Here is a 17,254-nt window from a genome sequence, read left to right on the forward strand (position 1 = left end):
TGCCTTTTTAATGAAGTGCTGAAACAGAACTCCATTAGGCTCTTTAACACAAACATTCTGAACTGAAATGTAACTGAAAGTTAAATAGTTAAAACTGTGACATATTTCTGTATGTTTTTATGTTATTTTATAGCATGTAGCATATTTTCCTTTCTTCAGTTCCAGTAAAAGGTCAGTTTTCAGTTTAAAATCTGAACTGGAATCCTGCAGGTTTGCTTAGAATGGTTAAGGTGACTGTGTAAAGGTGAAACTGCTTTGAGAGTATTTCACTCGGGGAAGGGGAATGGCAGTTGGTGGGAATCACGGGTTACAGCCTTAGAATCTTCCTCAGCATCTGCACTTGCTTTGCTGGTTATTTTCTGGTGGAAAAGTATTACTCTGGCAGGGCGTAGAATTTACAAATGGCAAGATTTCAGGATGCTGTAGGTATGATCTTGTAGAATAAAATACACTGCAGTGGATACAATAGGAAAATACTAGTAGCATTAATTGTACTTTGTAAAAATTAGTTACATTTTGTAACTTGTAAATTTTGTAAAAAAAGCTACATAAGAATACTGCAATTATTATTATTATTGCTTTTTAGATCTTTTATACGTAACTTTTACACAATATTTATACTCTATCTAGCAATCATAGAGATTATTTCCAGGTGGAAGGAAATACCATCTTTTAACTACCAAACTCTTAACCTTACAGTGTCATGGAGATTCCTTAGAAAATGCATAATCAACACATCCATTTGATTACAAAGACAATTCTGCTGAAGGTTTGGGTTTTTTTTGCAATAATATGGGTTGTCTCTTCTGGCTTAAATGGCTGCTTTAGGAAGAGTTTAAGTAATTACACACAATTTTCATATTAACATGTTTATTTTTAGTATTTTTCTTTAATAATTACACACAAAACATGATACCTTACTGCTGAAACTAAGGCCTCCAAAAGCTTCAGATACAATTAAACAACTGTTTGTAGAATTCTACAACTAAAGATCAACCCCTGCTCCCATCACCAAACATCCATGACAGTGTAGTGCAAGTTGATGTGAACTTGGCAAAGATGACAGAACTCATTTTGATGACTACTTGCTGGAAGTAAAAGATAAGGAAGGTGCTTGTAATTGAGAGCAAAATTGCTGTTCCAGTATTCGAATACGACAGGGAACAATTTGTGCCTTAATTACTGATCTTGAAAGCAAAGCTACACTGAAATTAGATTAAGCTACTAGTGAAATCATAGCTATATCCATATGGAAGTTCTGTTTCTTAATTGGTGGCTTAGTTGCTCTTAAAATGTAGATATACCATGATTTAAAGAAGGCATTTGTTCTGGGTGCTTAGTGTGGGTCACTAGATTCCCCAAAGCAGTAACCCACTGAAAAAAATGGGGAAAAAAATTCTTGAAGGAGGCCCCATGCTTTCAGCTTGTTTCATATCAACAGAAATTTGTTATTGGAGAACACATAGAATGATAATGGTCAAACACCTTGACAAGCATTTTGATGGTGAAATTACTGTTACATTTTCTATTTATTTTACCCTTGAAACATGTGCTGGCTGTAACCTTCAGTGTGCAGTACGAGCTATGCTCTTGCTTTCTTAATTTTCAAGGAAGAGTGGAGATGTATCACTTGCTTGGAAGCATTTCCATGTATTTGCATATGATGGAAAGCATGATTTCATCTGTACCACCTCCTATCGACATTAATCTCAAGTCTCTGTAGAAATATAAAGAGTAGATTTAAACTTTTGCATGTTATACAGATGAAACAAGTACAGAACTGTATATACCCATTTATTCCTCTATGCATTTATTATGGAGCTGCTTTTATTATATTGAAACCTCTTGTTCATAGAAGTACATACAAGGTGTGGAGAAATGTGTTGTCAACAGTGTAAATACCCTTTTGTGTACACGGATGTTGCTAATTCAGAATCAAAAGGCTTAAGATAGTTTGGCACATACAGTTTTCAGATTCTTTCAAAAATAACCTTAACTTGCCAAAACATTATTTTAATCTTGAAGTAAGTTAAAACTTCTCATAGCATACAACTGCTCCTGCTTAAGGCCAGTCAGAGCTCATGCAGCTGAACTCCATAGAGACCTACCTCTGTTTAGGTCTTAGCACTTTGGACTGGCATATCAAGCATCACAGGCTCTTCCCAAGGTTTTCTGCTGGACTGCCTGCTCGAATAACCTACATATTACATACTCATGCCAGTAATCTGCAGAACACCTCATCCTCTGCCTCCTCCTGGTGAGGTGGTCTGCAATACTTCCCACAGCATCCCTGCTGTTCCTTTGCCAAAGCAGTAGGTGCCTAAGCGTGCAGTTGAATTTTAGGAGAGGAGGGAGTTTTTTGGAGGGCCAGCAGCAAAATGCGTTGCAACACTTACGCTTAACTGTGTCGTAAGAAGAGTATTAGTCAGTCAGTGCATGAGGTATTGGAGAGTTCTATGGAGGTGGTACAATTTTCATTTGTTTTTTAACCAAAAAGTATCCTGGTCTCCCCAATCACAAAGCTTTGTGACATCTGGCATAATCCATATTAGGATTGTATAGTATTACATAGTACAGCATTAGTATTCTAGTGTAGTATTTTATAGTGTATATATAGCCTCTCTGCTTTAAAAATGAGTAGTGGCTCCTCCAAGCTTGTTTACTTTTGATTTGATATTTCTAACTGCACTCATTTAATAACTGCCACTGATATCACTGAGTTATCTGTAACAGCATTGCCTAGGTTCCCTGTGCTAGCCAGACTGGGAACTACTGCAGCCTTAAGCAATTTTCTTCGCAAATTTCTTTTCCCCTTCAGGGAGAAGAAAAAAAAATAATCACCAAAACATTGAAACAGTTCTGCTAAACTATCTCTACTCAATTCAATAACCTGAAGATTCCCCACCTTCCTGGGGGCCTTGTTGAAGGCAGCAGAGCTGGAACAATGGTGGGTTACTTGTTCTTCGTGCTGTGGTGCTGTCTGCTTTTTCAAGCTGCAGAAAGCCCCTGCCAGTGCTTAGCATCTTCGCAGCACTGTAGCAACAGTAAGTAATTAACCCTCAGAACTCTGTGATGCTGATAAAAGTCCTCCATTTTCAGCAGGAATCCTGGACACGTGGCTATTACAGTTATAGATAGGCAGGGGTAAGATCTGGCTTTGGTAGTATGTGACAAACATGTCAGTTTTTCACATCTGTCAGGTTTTCACATACAAATGCAGGTTTTTAAAAACCAAAACATGTCATGTATGTTTTTGTGTGTGTCTCTGTATATATGTATATCTGTGTGTGTCTTTACAAAATTGCTGGTGATTATATTTTTGTCTCTGGGTGAGATAAGGACTGTTTCCTACAGAATACACAGGCAGGTGAGTAATGTCAATCTCTGCCCCGGGGAGACAGGACAGAAAGTTTCACCTGGTTGTAGAGGTTCAAAATGACAAAGGACTCAAATGATTTTAATCTAGCAGCCCTCTTCTGGGAACAAGACTTGTTTTCAGCTTAAGAAAACAAAACCACAGGACTAACTGTCCTGCCAGGAACTAATGTGAGGAAGGTGGGGAAGATGACATAGTGAAGTAAGCTTGTATATCAGCTATTTATTGTAAGTTTATTGTTTGATAGTTTATATTATATTAATAATGCATTATTAATGCAGCATATAAATATTTTAATATATATAAATAGTAGAATCTTATTGCTTTAGGTAGGCTACCCTAGAATGCTTTTGATTTGTCACAGCAGCGCTTTGCTTTCTGATTTCTCCATGGCCTTGTCGCTGCCCCTGTGACAAAGCAGCATGTCCTGCACTACCTGCAGCCCGGCTGAGGTGAGCACCAACCTGTAATGGCTTCACTCTGACCAAGGACAGTGAGGAACCAGCCTGCAACACACCATACAGTTATGTAAAGGTGTCATTTTGAGGGACCAGACAGCTAGCTGGTTGTTAAGTGCTTTTCCCTTAGAGAGCGGGAGTTTGCCTGAGGAAAGGGATTAATACTGACCGTTGTGTTCTGCCTTCCTAAAACACTCCCTGCAAAGAGTTTGCTCTCATTCAGGAAATCCTGTGCACCTGAAACATCCACTGTAGATGGTAAGACTTACTCTACTCAACCAAATCAAGAGAGGTAAGTGTTAAAAAGCTTTTGACAGATTAAAAAAATAAGTTATTCAATGCTGAGTTTAAAAACTGCATTTAGGAGGGAGGGTGAGGAGCCTTTCCCACCCACCAAACCCAATCCAGGTTATCATTTTCTAGTTAGGCAGCAAAAGGAACAGAAGACCCCCCACGTCATCAAATCAGATTTCCCATTTCCATAGGTACCGTGTCATATAACCTTCAGAAATGTATCAAGCACTACTTTGAGATGGAAAGAACAAGATCCCTTTAATCTTGGACTATCCTGATTTGAAGGCTGTCACATGAAAAAGTTGTTTTAATGATTAGGAATCCTCTAATTTACAGCCAGAATGTGCTCTTGAGTAGTAAAATCCAGTATAGTCCTTCAGTTAACGTTCGTCTTCTGGCTGGTGTTGACCCTTCTGCACCCAGAGCACCATTCAGCCCTCGTTTTGCACAAGCCGAGCGCAGTCCATCACTCTGCCTGTAAACTTTTTGGGCCCCGTTATCCTGAAGATCAGGGCTGGTGCTTGGCTCCACTCTGAGCTCTCCCTTGCGTGCGATTCCACTAGCCATGAAGTAGGGACAGGTAACTTTCCCGCAGCACAAAGAAAGCTTTTGGTGTTGTAACATTCTATATAGGCACTGAGGCCACAGCTAAGGGTACGCTAAATCTGTCTCTAGCCTCAAGCTGATAAAACATGAGGGTGTTTGCAGTTGTGCGTCCCACTACCTTTACTACCTGCCGCTGAAAAAGTGCTTGCTCAGGGAGCCATCCTGCGCTACATTTTCCTCTTGAATGGCATCGTGATCTAAAAAGCCCTTTCTGTTCACAAACACCCCGAGAGGAACCTGCTCCACCATCTACATAACTTTGAAGTCTTGAGAAAATAAACTTCAGTCATCTTGTTTCCCTTTTCCAGCAGCGATCGGTGCTGGTCAGACGTGGGGAAGAAAGCAAGTTTTGGTGACTCCACCTCTAGTTTTCCCTAGCAGCCTGGCTTCACAGCAGCAGTCCCTCGGAGACGCTGCTCCCTGCTTCCCTGCTTCGGAGGCCGTTAGTAAATCCTTCCCAAGATTTATGTGTCTCAGCATATGACTGCTTCCCAGAAGGCCATTTACGCACTGCCCCCTTTCAGCACAAATTGCTCTTGATTATGAAACCTTTATTTATTTACCCTTTTTTCTCACACTTATTATTTTGAAGTTGTATTACTGGCAAGGTTTTTCTCAACAAAATATACTGATGTACCCTGAAACGTAGTATTTTGTGACTTCTTGCATCTTCAGACTCGGCTAGATTACTTCTAGGCTGTCCAAATTAAGCAGCATCTAAAAGAGACACTGATCCAGAGGGAGAAGTCTGAGTTGATACCACCCAGTGTGGCAGGCTTCTGGCCAGGCTGGGACAGCCCAGCCACCAGCAGCTGTGTCTGCCAGTTCACGTGGCCCTGCCCGTGTCCCCCACGGGGCATTCTGAAGGGCCAGCTGAGCAGGAGCGGGCATCGCCTTCGCCCGCTCTGGAGCATAGCTCCACCTTCAAGTCACTGCTGTACAGTTATGTACTTTGATTTGCCATATTAGAGCTAGATGTCACGTGCTTCGTCCAAACGTGCTCTCAAGGTCCTCATAAAAGTCTACCAAAGTGGTAGACGGGCATCTGTCTCAAAACCTCTGCAGGCAAAGGTTGAGGCTACGGATTTGTTTTCACAGGTGACTGAGGAATCGTTACTAAATCTTGTCTCAACAGTTAGCTACTGACTTCAGAGCAAATTGGTTTTGTCAGCAGAAATGGATAGGTTTGGTTTCATTTGGTACAACCATGAATTGGAATAATGACAAAGACCGATGGAAAACCCCCCCGTTTGTTTAGACTCATTCTAGTTTAGACATGCTTTGTAAAGAATGAAAGAATATAAAAAAATCAAATAAAGTAACTGAATAAAATATTTCAACTGACTTTTAAAAGGGGAGGAATACAAAAAATAATTTAGAAGGAAATGCATTACTTATTCAGAAAAATTCACTTTATACAGAAGCTTGATTTTTAACTAGCCTGAAGTACAAATAAGACTTCATATTGCAATACCTAGGCAAAAGTTGAGGGGAAAAAACCCACCTGTTTTTCTTCTGCAGCTATGTGCATTTGCAATGCTGTTTATCTATTTCACATGAGTAGTCAATATTTTTACTGCTTTCTCGAGTCTTTCACAATGCAGCAAGTAAAGAAATCAGCACTCTTCCCACCACCCCCACAAAAGTAAAACTTGTAAGAAGTGGCAGCAGATAGACACAGTGTTTGGTACTTAGAAACAATCGTAATTTTAAAAAACCCCAAACTTCTTTAAGAAGGCCGGACAAGTTCTTATAACAATTGAAGTGTATGTAATTACAATATATAGATCGCTACCTGAAATTTTTTAAAACTGACGTTATGAAGTCTGAAAAATTGCAATATAATTGCTACAAAAGGTTTTCCTCCCTCTGATCTCTTATAGCCTGGGGTTTTCATATAGATTGTGGGTTTGTTCAATAATTGATTTTTCCTAAGTCATGATGTCTTCGAGGCATTTCATACACGGGAGAGAAAAATAAACACAACTCCACTCTGCACTCTCCTCCAGCGTCCTGCTAGTATGGTAAAGTCTGGAAAGTCCACTCTTAATCTTTTTTATATTGGCTTGTATTTTTCTGTGAAACCCTTTGATATTTGGGCTCAAAACTTTTTTTTTTTCAAACCCAATCTCCTCAGAATCCCTACAGCTCAAAATGAAACATTCACGTATATAAAATCAGCCCAGTATAGACACCTACATGGTAAAACAGCTATCTTAGGCCTTCTAGAGAATACTACACTTTAGAAAAGTCAGTTGTTCTACAAAGTTTAAAAGACTAATGATTAAGATTACAGATCTGAATAAAGTCATTTGGCAGTTTTGCGTTGGGTCTGTTTATTATCTCCCCACCAACACTAAAGACTAAAATTCAAAGATTTCATGTACTAACCATGGATTATACTGTGTGCTCTTTGAGGAGTAACATCCGGACGTGTCAAAGACTAACATTTCCTTGGAAACTTGGTAAGGATTATGCTGCAAAAATCTTTATACATGGTGACTAGATGTCATGCTGTGCAGTTACGCTGTTTGCTGCTTGGTGACAAATACCACAGTGACGTGAATGGTTACTCAGACTGCTGTACAAAGAACTGCTTTAGGAAAGTTACTGTTTTGCTTATCGTTAACAGAGAACAAGATTCTGACTTGAACCTGTAATTGTTTATTTAGGTAATGCTTCCCCCTTCCAGGAGCTTATAGTTACTCAGTGATGGAATTTTACTGATTCACAGAAAATTTTGGAGTCTAGATATCACGCCACCTTTAGCCTCTTTTATAACAGTGGGGGTTTTTTATAGCCAGACAGATAGTTCTTTAGCCAGCTACACAGTTTATACCACTAGGAAATACTCTGGATTTCTTCTCGGGAATAATGTGACTGTGCTGGTATACTTAGAAACTAGTCAGGAATTCACACAGAAGAGCCCTGCCCACGGTTAGCAATAATACACTGCACTAAGAAATCTAAAGACAAATCAAAGCTATATAAAAGCACTTACACATTAATCTGTACTTATTACTACAGTGACAGTAAGCACTTCAAGACAAGGATTAATTTTATTCAGGGTGCCTGCTGCAGAAGCTTTTAACATCTGCGTCACCAGGGACCATTAGCCACTAATAAAGAGGCTGTGGAGAAAATAACTTGAGAAAAACCATCGTATTGACAGCTGGCTTAAAACCATCACCACACAGCAGTGAGTACGTTCACCAGAAAAGTTCAGGAACCCACCAGTCAAAAAGGTTGAAGATCTCTCTGACTTACCACAATAGCATTTCTGTTCATAAAATGCTATCAAAAAAAGAAAAAGTAACTTAATCTACAAAAGAAGAAATGAGCTTTCTACAGATTTAAGTGTTTCTGCTCTCACTTTACACAGATCTATTCACCAAAACCTTCAACTAACTGAACCAGTAACTTATTTTGCTAGCCTTTGATTGGATATCTTATATATAAGGGCTGAACTGAGATCTGTTACTGCAAGAAAATGCAAGTTCCATTTTGGTCCTTCCTATCAGCTGCCAACAAACCTGTTTGCTTAGAGAGAATTTCCTTTAAGTAGATACATGGTAAAATTTGAAGAGACTTTAATTAATTTGCTAAAAGGCCTCTGTAGCATTTTAATGTTCTAACAGCTTGCTGGAAGCACCTACGTCTCTCATACGAGGCGTCTCACAGTATCTGGTATGACTAATCAAGTGGAGACTGCTGTCAGAAAACACTATGGCAGGAGCCTGATGGTGAACTCCTGTTTCACACAAATATTTAGGGAAAAAGGTAAAGCTGATTTTCAATGGTTTTAGAAGAAAGCTTGTAGTTTGCTTTAGTTCCGTTGTAATCAAGACTACAAGCAAACAAAGGGCAAAGAGAAAAAAAACACCATTGTCTGGCAGGTACCAGAGGACCAGCAGGGAAAACATGGAGTTTGCTTCTTTCACCTGACATTCAAGTTAACCCGTGGATAGTTTCAGACTACCCAGTTGTAATAGAAAGCCAAGATTTAGCAAAGGAATAGGCACCCTGTGTCCTGACATTCACATGTCACTCCAGGATCGATGTACGCCAGTGACAGGCCATTCAGTTTGACAATACCAGTCACGCTAGCGAGAAGCTGGTGCTCTTTTCAAGGGGTGATCTTTTAGCAGGATATGTAAGAGGCCAAATTTCAGTAAACCCTCTTCCTATTTTCACCACTCACTCGCTTACCTGTAAAACCTGCTCACCAGAACCTCACTGGTGAATCCCATTCCCCCCCAAAACTGGAGACAGCTATCGGTCACTTCACGGGCCAGACGACCTGCCTTTAGCTTAGCCATGGAAGCAAGTTTTGTCACATCATTGCCTTCCACATAGAGAGCTACAAAAAAAAAAAAAAAAAAAAAGGCACAGTTAACACACATAGAGAGCTACAAAAAAAAAAGGCACAGTTAACACACACAGTCACCGACAACAGCCTGCATCTAGCCATCGCCTCTCCATGTTCCTTTAGCCTGACAGTGTTCTTGGCACGAAGGGCGGCAGGTGTGGGGGCACGAAGGGCGGCGGGTGTGGGAAGCAGGCTGGGGGCTCACCCACGGTGCGGTACAGCAGTGAGCGCAGGAGCTCCACGTCGGTTGCCAGCTCGGCCAGGCGAAAGTGCACGACTTGGTTGTGCAGGATGGGCTGGTCAAACACTTGCCGCTGGCGAGTGTAGTCAATAGTTTCTTGTATTATAATTTCCAGCGGCGTCAGGACTTGAAGAAGCAAAAGACAGAACATGACATCGTTTTAGCCAGATCTGTTGTTTTCCTTCTTGTTGACAAAGATTTTTTTTTTCATGTAGTACAAGAAATCAGGGTTTCTAAAGAAAATTATTCCATACGCTCAGTTTGAGGTGCCGTGTCAATTCTGAAAAAAAAGTCTGGTATTTCCTTGCACCTTGGAGGCCTCTTTATCCCTATTTCACCTGAGCCCCAACCTGTCAAAACTCAGAGGAGAGCGAAGCGGGGTGGGGAGGAGGGAAGGAAAGTCATGGAGAGCAGTATGCAACAAAGAGTGTATAAATTTCATCCCTAATGCCTCATTTGGGGCCCAAGCAAAAGCTTGTGGTAACTCCTGTTTTCCATGCTACCTGTGTCCTGAAGGTTTGTTACAATCCCAAAAGAACACCTGCAGGCAGAGACTGTGCTCACTGAGGAATGCTGTTCAAGGAAGGCAGGGAGAAGGCAGAAACCAATTCAGAGATGAAGGCACGCAAACAGGCTGCTTCCTAGTCTGCATTCCGTGACCAGATCCCGGTATAGAAAGGAAGGGAAAACCACTAAGATTCGCAGCCCCTTTTTAATAAATACTGAACAGTGCTTCTAACGGGAACAGAATCAAAATAGGATACTGCTGGAAGACATGTGATAAAGATAGCAGACACTGCTTTAAAGCAAGAGAATGAGCTTGCTGCTACTTTTTGAGCAAACTTAGAGATACCCTATTTTAAACAAGAAGAAAAGGGAAGTTTCTTTTCTAAGACAAAGAACCCTTGAAGTGAAGGGCTAGGCTCTTGCAGCCTAGCTAGGATAACAGCAGGTGCTCAATTTGTGGAGAATTTTATATTTTTTTTTTTTAGCAAATGTGGTCCCATGTCACTATGGCAAGCAAGAGGGAGAGGAACAGAGTTCACAAACCCATCTGTATGAGAAGGGTCAGATTTTCTTTTTTCAAAATATGCATATCCACGTCCATTCACATATAGAATCTAAACCACAAAAACCCGAATCTGAAATGCAAAATACAACCAAGCCTTGGACTACTACAAAATCCCTTTTCCCACCTGCCAGTTACTCACAACAGGAGCCTGGTATACTTCCATATTCCTTTTTGCATCACTTTCAAGAGCACCTCTATTTAAACTTCATCCCTATACTGCTCTCATATGAAGACTCTGCATTCCACCAACTGACCCTGCCATGATCGTCCACCAGCTCTTCCACAGAGCGCTACTTTTCATGTTTCACATGCTGTCCCCACATTTTGCAAGGTGATCAGCTTTTTTCATTCCTTAAATATTATTCCCTCCTTTCTCAAGCAACTAGCCTCAATGCTTATTTTTCAAAAAAGCATATACAATAATGTCCTCATTTCTTCTGTGCTATTACACTATGCTGCCTTGCCACCCTACTGCTGGTTTTCTGGACAAGAAAAAAAATTGTGATTTTCAGGGACATCTCTCGTACAGAGGAACATCCCTGTCCTTCCAAAGGACTATGTAACACAACACTGTAGCATGCATAACACTAACATGTTTTTCACTTCTATGTCTACAGCCTCCAGCTTGGAAGATGCTAAAAGAGCAAGAAGTGTCCAGGCACCTCTTGTCCCTTGCCCCTAAAATGATACCTGGGAAGCAAACAGCCAAGTCTGAGCTGCTGGCAGGGAAACTAAACAGTACATGCCAGTTCTAGGAGAGCAGAACAGAGGTAGGAGTGATAATGACAAGGGATTAGTCTTGTGCTGGTCTGTCAGAGCAAGGCACTCCAGCATGGCTCACGTGGTTCCCAGCAACCAGCACCAGGGCAAGAAGAGATGAGAAACGGCAAAGACAAGGCAGGGGCAAGACAGGGTGATAGGGAACAGGCCAACACCTATTTAGGTCCTGCTTGCAAAAGTGCTGAAGATCATGAAGGGGTTTTGGACCATCTCTGCTCAGGCTGTCACCATGCATCAAGGCTTGGAGTGGGGGGCCTGGGAAAAGTGCTCTCAGAGTGTTCACTTGTCCACCTCACTGCCTCCTTCCCACCCCAGCTGACTGATCCATCCTCCTGTTTCCCTAACTGCCATCACTGCCCTTCTGCTTATTCCTGGGACTGCCACCTGCACACAGAAACAAACAGAGGAAATCTTCTAAGGACAGTCCTGGGTAGCATCAAAAGCAGCACGGCCAGCAGGTCGAGGGAGGTGATTCTGCCCCCGTACTCTGCTCTTGTGAGGCCCCACCCGCATGCAGCATGGCATCCAGTTCTGGAGCCCACAGTACAAAAAAGACATGGACCCGTTAGAGCACGTCCAGAGGAGGACCACATAAATGGCCAGAGGGCTCTAATGCCTCTCCTGTGAAGAAAGGCTGAGAGAGTTGGGGTGGTTCAGCCTGCAGAAGAAAAAGCTCTGGGGAATCTTTGTTGCAGCCTTTCAATATATAAAGAGCACTTGTAAGAAAGATGGAGGGAGACTTTTACCACAGCCTGTAGTGACAGGACAAGGGGCACTAGTTTTAAACTGAAAGAGGGTAGATTTAGATTGAACATAAGGAAGAATGTTGGGGTTGGAACTAGATGATCTTTAAAGTCACTTCCAGCCCAAACCATTCTATGATTCTAAGAAAATCTAAGAAATTCTTTATGATGAGGGTGCTGAGGCGTTGCCCACACAAGTTGTGCATGCTCCATCATTGGCAGTGTTCAAGGTCAGGTTGGATGGAGCTTTGAGCAACTTGGTCTAGGGAAAGATGTCCCTGCCCATGGCAGGGGGATTGGATGTCATGATCTTTAAAGGTGCCTTCCAACCCAAACCGTTCTGTGATGCCATGACTACAGAGAGCTACGAGCATAGCTCTAACATGGCAAAGCTTAGCTGTGCAATAAACAGCAATGAAACACCGCATGTCGTGAATACCATGGCTGCTAACAGCCCTGTACAACAAAGCAGCACACAATACTTTGCCAGTCATACAAGTACAGAGAAACTCCATTAACAGTGAAACTAATTTTTCTCTGAACATTCCCCACCCACCCCCCATATATTTCTTTTCTCTTTTTTCATATAATGTTCTCCACATCCTCAGACAACCTTGGCCCCATGGGTTTCAACAGACAGCACGTGCAGGAAATATCACTCTAGGGCAACCTAAGGATGCAGCTGAGAATTGTGAAAGCACGTGAAGTTGCCAGATGCAGAATATTTTTTTCCTTGTACCTCCATCTGATTTATATTTTTCCATTTGAAACTTCTGCTCACTGTAAACACACTTTGCCTTGCTGCATCTCTTCTCCAAACAAAAGGAAATTAATATATTTTTCTTAGGTTGTGGCTGATCACCCTCTAGTGAGATGTACAGTGAGTTCCAAGCTGAACAATCTGTCTCTTTCATAAAGACGTGCATTGCCCATGCAAAAGGATCTGTCATGCCGCTTACTGGCCATGACTCAATGGTGCTCATAAAACTGAGAGTACAGAAGCAGATAGAGGTCATTACAAAAGTGCCATTCTGCTCTCTCACACACACTGAACTCCGTCTTTGCCTCCAAGTGAAGCAACTAACAAAAAACCTGTTTGCTTTCTTGCCACAGCAACATACTTTTCCTGTGATCCATGCACCAGGTCCACAAATGGATGGTGTTTACCAAGTGTCATAACATGGGAGAGATACCTAGCAACTCTTCTCTTTGAATGAAGCAAGAAACACAGCAACTTCCATAATGTTTCACTCAGAAGACCACACCTGTGACCAAATTTTGCAATTCCAGGAAACTAGTTTTCTATTTATATTTTAAATCTGTTTGACTTAAAATTCCATTTAAAGGGGGGGAGAGAAAGAAAAAAAAAAGTGAAGAAGGAAGGAAACTCCCCACAAATTCTGAAATCTGGCCACAAAGAAGATAATTAATAAACAAAGAGAAGGCTGGAGCACAATACTTGCTTGATACTAATAATACAGAAAAACAGAAAACAAAACAAAAAAACCCAAACACAACACAACAAAACAATGCCCAAAAAAGAGAGAAAGAAAAGAATGGCAGTCAACTGCCTCTTCCAAGTTTTAGGAAGCAGTGAAAGCAAGGGTGCCAGGACTGGGCCCTAGAGCAGGCAATTTTCAATGTCACGCAAATAGTCATGAACTCAGAAGGAACAGAAACGTCCTTCTGAGGGCCACAAGTGAGCACTAGGATTACACACGCACATCTAATCACAAAACTGCTGAAGGCACGTGCATAGTTTTGCACACCTGAGGCTTCAGCAAAGCACTTGTGGTTGAACATATGTAAAACCATCTGCAGGACTGGCAGTTAACAGCGAGATGTCACCGTGTAACAAACCGCAGCCATCAAGTACCTGGCTGCCTTCTGAGTACTGGTTACTCTTTTTTCTTGTTTACAACTGGTTACCTCCAGAGTTTGCAACTTGGCTCAAACCATGGGTCTCGTCCCTGTTCCCAGTGATTTTATACATTTTATATCAGAATGGCTATAAACCAGGGGGCCCAGCGAGATATAATACACTGGTCACCATGCGGCAGAAGGCAGCTCCAAGGCTCTTCCTCCCTGATGGCTCCTGCCTGGCCATGGCGGGCGGAGCAAAGACGCCCTTCCCAGACTGCTCATCCAGGGTGAGGGTTTGCCTGCTCCTGCTGTGTTGCTCTGGGCAAAAAGAAGAATTGAAACCTGGTGTCCCGCTTCCTGGCAGGGCATGGTGACTGCTGGGCAGTTGTGCAAGGCTGGACAGTACCAAACTCTCAGTGGTTTTAACAGGAGTGATCAAACCTGCCAGGCTTTGTGTTTGGATGCTGTCAGTGCGCGTCACTTTTGCCTGGGGCATGAGTAATGCCTGTGAGCTACTCTGCTGCCTGGGGAGCACCACTGCAACCCAGAGTTTCTGATTGTTTTGTTTAACTTAGACTTCAAACTGAGCATAAAAATGCATAATGCACATCCTTGCAGTCTGTGCATGCCTTGATTAAAGCAGGACCAGCAGCAGGACCGTGTCTCTTCCTTGCCTGAGTCTAACCTCCTGTTCTTTGCTAAAACTACTCTCACATTTACAATTTATCTCAGGCTGAACTAAGAATTTTGGCCCAAACTAAAGATTTTTTAAAGCATTTGAATTCTAAAATATTTGGTCTGGGATCAGCCCACAACAGGGAGTAATTTTTTATTTGGTCACTGAATCAGAAAATCACTTCTTAGAATTCCCGACTCCCCAGCCACACACAGCCAGTAACAGACAGGATATGCGCAGGAGCATGAATATAGTGGGATTATTTACATGACCATGAAATTTAAAGAGGGCCAACCTTCTTACAGTGGACCATTGTATTTAAGTTGAAGAAGCAAACACGTGTGTGTGTGGGGGGGTGGGGGGTGGGGGGGGGTGGGGGGGGGGGGGGTGTCTGTGTCTGTGTGCTGAAAATGGACAATCCAGACTTAGGTCTGTTACCTGGAATATCCAGAATCCATATAACTCAAATATGCGGATTCAGGTATGGCCTGAGGCCAGAGTAACAAGAACTCTGTGACAGCTTAACTTCAGGGAAAGGAAACTGGTGCTGTACCACCTATGTCCAAAGCACAGGGAGGTAAAACAGATTTGTAAAACAAAGCTCTTTTACATGCTGTAAGAGCCACTTTACACAGCCACTAAGAATTTTCTAAAATCCAGGATAAACATCATAGCTTACTGTACTAAAGGATAAATCACCACCCTTCTATTTCATGCCAGTATTTTAACAACCTTTGTACTATATTTGTAGCAGACATAACACGATGCCATGTTTTCTTATCAGCAGAAAAGCACCAAGAAAAAGAAACAAGGCGAAACCATCCTTGCTGATATGTCACAAAAATTTTTCTGTGTTGAGCTTTTCTACAGAAAGGGAACATGGTCTGTATCCAGGCTATGACAGATTTCAAAAACAGATCATAAGAGGTCACTCCAATTCACAATAAAAGGAAAGTGCCATTAGTCATGCGAAGGGTGACCCCCATGTCCCTGCCCAGCCCCAGAAGCGCAAACGGTGACTTACCAGTGGCTACTCCCCACAGCCGCTCTTCTTGGAACTGCAACATCTGATATGTAAAACCCTTTCCTTCCTCACCGATGAGGTTTTTGCTGGGGACCCTCACGTCTTCAAAAAAGATCTGAGCTGTGTCCGATGACCTCATGCCCAGTTTGTCTATCTTTTTAGCAATGTGAATGCCTGAAGAAAAAAGGGGTATTAGGAACACCACAAAAAATAGAAACACTCTGTACTTTTAGGAAGGCCACAAAAGAAATAGAAGCACTACATACAAGTACATCGTTTTAAGAAAGTGAAGTTTGCAGATGTGAAGGTATGTGCCAAGGCTACAGTGAAAACTACCTTCAGGAAAAACTTAACAGTATTCTGGAATTTAAGAGTAAAATGGTCCACAACCTATTTTGAAGAGTTTTTCCATTTAACATTTAAGTAGAAAATCAGAAACTGCAGTGTAAGGGGTCCTCTTTTCTTACGTCTTGAATAATAATTGTTTACTAGTAGTAATAATCTTACTTCACAGACTTCTTGAAACAATGCAGTATTTGCTTATATTTGATTTTTAGTGCACTACAATAAAATGCTGGGATTCAATTTAACGGTATTTGCTGAGTGCCTGCGCTGCTGTGAAACAGTAGAAAAATATTTTAAAATGACAAAAACAGAGCTATGTTGTAAGCTGTAACTAGAGAATTTCTCTTCCTGGAAATCCTTTTCCTTCCCTCTCTTCCACACTTATTCTTCCCTTTCTAGCCTATCCTGACTTTTTCTGGTACCTGTAGAAGAAAAATTTATAATCATGCCACACTGTTTTTTCCTAACAATAAAAAATCAGACTTAAATTCATAACTGCTACAAGCATTCAAAAATTCCATATCAACTCCAAATTTTGTTAAAACTATGTATTTTACGATGGCCTACAAAATACTGCTTAGTTCATCTAAGTAGTCATAGAAGGGTTCATAATGATTACAGTTCATTCCTCTGAGTTGTCACGGACGTGCGTGTGAAGAGGGTTTGCCTCCCCACAGACCCCCCTACACAGCACCGACTGACCCCATGTCCGGTGCTTTGCTGGAGATGAGCCCAGTTCCTTCAGGTTTGGCCACGTAAGTCTTCAGCTGCCTTGTCACACCAGGCAGGACTCCTTCCTGCTGTTCATTTTTTGCTAGCTACAAGTTCTTGCTCTTGTGCAGATGCAAGCATGGCTCACCACCGCGCCATGGGAGTTTAACAGACATCCACTGATATGTTTTGTGGCAATTCTCTTGTCTTCAGTTTTTGCCTCCTTGTTGCTGCAGGGCTGATGTGAGTATTCGGGATAGAAGGCAAGAATGTTTCAGAGGTAAATTGAGGCCAGCAATCAGGTATGAGGATTTGCGGCAAACGTACTGATTCCATCTGCCAGGGCAATATTTGTAGAAAAACAGTGCTCCAAATCAGCATATAGGTCCTTGCAGAAAACCAAACATTTCACTACATACAACATACATAGTATTCTAACCAGTTTTGTGAAGAGGAGGCATTTGAGAAATATTTTCCTCTTTATTCTTTTTTTTTTTTCTTTTCAGTTCTCTGCTACTCTCTAAAGTGGCTCAGTAGGAGCTGGTCACTGCACAGGCTGTCATGGTCCCTCTTTGGGGACCATGTCCTTCATGGCTTTCAGTGAATACATCTTTCTGAACCAATATAGACATCTCAACTTCTACTGATAGGAGGGCTTCAACCATATGAAAATTACTTTGGTTTTGCATGCAGAAG

The 17,254-nt window shown here is 41.8% G+C and overlaps 1 protein-coding gene across 1 annotated transcript in view; it reads right to left on the reverse strand.

Moving 5' to 3' along the window:
- Positions 1 to 853: 853 nt before the first annotated feature.
- Positions 854 to 17,254, reverse strand: part of LOC130147254 (probable acyl-CoA dehydrogenase 6) — a 90,108-nt gene continuing 73,707 nt past the window's right edge. Inside the window, exons 6-9 of the mRNA XM_056334129.1 lie at positions 15,503 to 15,676; positions 9,309 to 9,470; positions 8,944 to 9,094; positions 854 to 1,717 (exon numbers count right to left, since the gene is read on the reverse strand). Coding sequence (XP_056190104.1) covers positions 1,627 to 1,717; positions 8,944 to 9,094; positions 9,309 to 9,470; positions 15,503 to 15,676 — 578 coding nt within the window. The 3' untranslated portion in view covers positions 854 to 1,626. The remainder of the gene's footprint in view (positions 1,718 to 8,943; positions 9,095 to 9,308; positions 9,471 to 15,502; positions 15,677 to 17,254) is intronic.

The sequence above is a fragment of the Falco biarmicus genome, chromosome 4 (genome assembly GCF_023638135.1).
Source record: "Falco biarmicus isolate bFalBia1 chromosome 4, bFalBia1.pri, whole genome shotgun sequence".
Lineage (NCBI taxonomy): Eukaryota > Metazoa > Chordata > Aves > Falconiformes > Falconidae > Falco > Falco biarmicus.